This window comes from Colobus angolensis, unplaced genomic scaffold (genome assembly GCF_000951035.1).
Source record: "Colobus angolensis palliatus isolate OR3802 unplaced genomic scaffold, Cang.pa_1.0 Scaffold626, whole genome shotgun sequence".
NCBI classification, from domain to species: domain Eukaryota; kingdom Metazoa; phylum Chordata; class Mammalia; order Primates; family Cercopithecidae; genus Colobus; species Colobus angolensis.
Genome location: NW_012119888.1, coordinates 95,358 through 96,498, shown reverse-complemented (window position 1 = coordinate 96,498; position 1,141 = coordinate 95,358). Strand labels below are relative to the sequence as shown.

At 47.1% G+C, this 1,141-nt stretch overlaps 1 protein-coding gene across 1 annotated transcript in view; it reads left to right on the top strand.

Annotated features, from left to right (window-relative positions):
• Positions 1-1,069, top strand: part of LRRC74B (leucine rich repeat containing 74B) — a 21,509-nt gene extending 20,440 nt beyond the window's left edge. Inside the window, exon 12 of the mRNA XM_011963803.1 lies at positions 924-1,069. Coding sequence (XP_011819193.1) covers positions 924-1,069 — 146 coding nt within the window. The remainder of the gene's footprint in view (positions 1-923) is intronic.
• Positions 1,070-1,141: the final 72 nt, after the last annotated feature.

Sequence of the window (1,141 nt, the reverse complement as noted above, 5' to 3'; positions counted from 1 at the left end):
TGAGACCCTGTCTCAAAAAATAATAAAATAGTCTGGGCACGGTGGCTCATGCCTGTAATCCCAACACTTTGGGAGGTCGAGGAAGGTGGATCAGGAGGTCAGGAGCTCGAGACCAGCCTGACCAACATGGTGAAACCCAGTCTCTACTAAAAATATAAAAATTAGCCAGGTATGGTGGCACGTGCCTTTTCCAGCTACTCAGGAGCTTGAGACAGGAGAATCGCTTGAACCCGGGAGGCAGAGGTTACAGTCAGCTGAGATCCTGCCACTGAGCAAGACTCTGTCTCAAAAATAAATAAACAAAATAAAACAAAATAACATAAAAACTAACATAAAACAGCATTTTGTAACTGCTGCTAATTAACAGTGTATATTTGAAGCAACTCAGATCTCCGCTCCAGGGCTGAAGTCTTAAATGTAGCAATAATAACCTTTTTTTTTTTTTTTAAGAGCTCTGTCACTCAGGCTGGAATGCAGTGGCACAATCACAGCTCACTGCAGCTTTGAACTCCTGGGCCCCAGCAATCCTCCTACCTTGGCTTTCCAAAGCGTTGGGATTACAGGTGTCAGTCACCTCACTCAGCCTTCTCCCTTCTATTTACCTTCTCCCTTCTATTTTAGTTTGTTATTCTACCCTTTTAAGAGCTAGTAGAGATGGAGTTTCCCTATGTTGGCCTCTCGATCTTCTGACTTTGTGATCCTCCCGCCTCGGGCTCCCATGGTGCTGGGATTATAGGCGTGAGCCACCACACCCGGCCCCACACAGAGACATTTTCTACCAGACACTGCCACTGTTGACCTACAACATGTAGCTCATGTACTCTGAACAGCATGTACTTTGTAGAAGTGAACAGTCCTGGAACGTGTCCACCTTGGTGTACAGTAGGCCTTAAAGCCTCACAGCACATGTGTTCTCTTTGTAGGTGAAGTGCACACAGGGACCTATAGGCAGCTCTTCCACCCGGAGCAGCTGATCACTGACAAGGAAGATGCAGCCAGTAATTACTCCAGAGGCCATTACACCATCGGCAAGGAGACTTGGTCCTGGACCAGATCCACAAACTGGTAAGGAGAAGGCTTCATGTGGACATTGTCCTGCACGGGAGAACAGGCCATGGATGGTGAAGGGAAGGTCATTTTC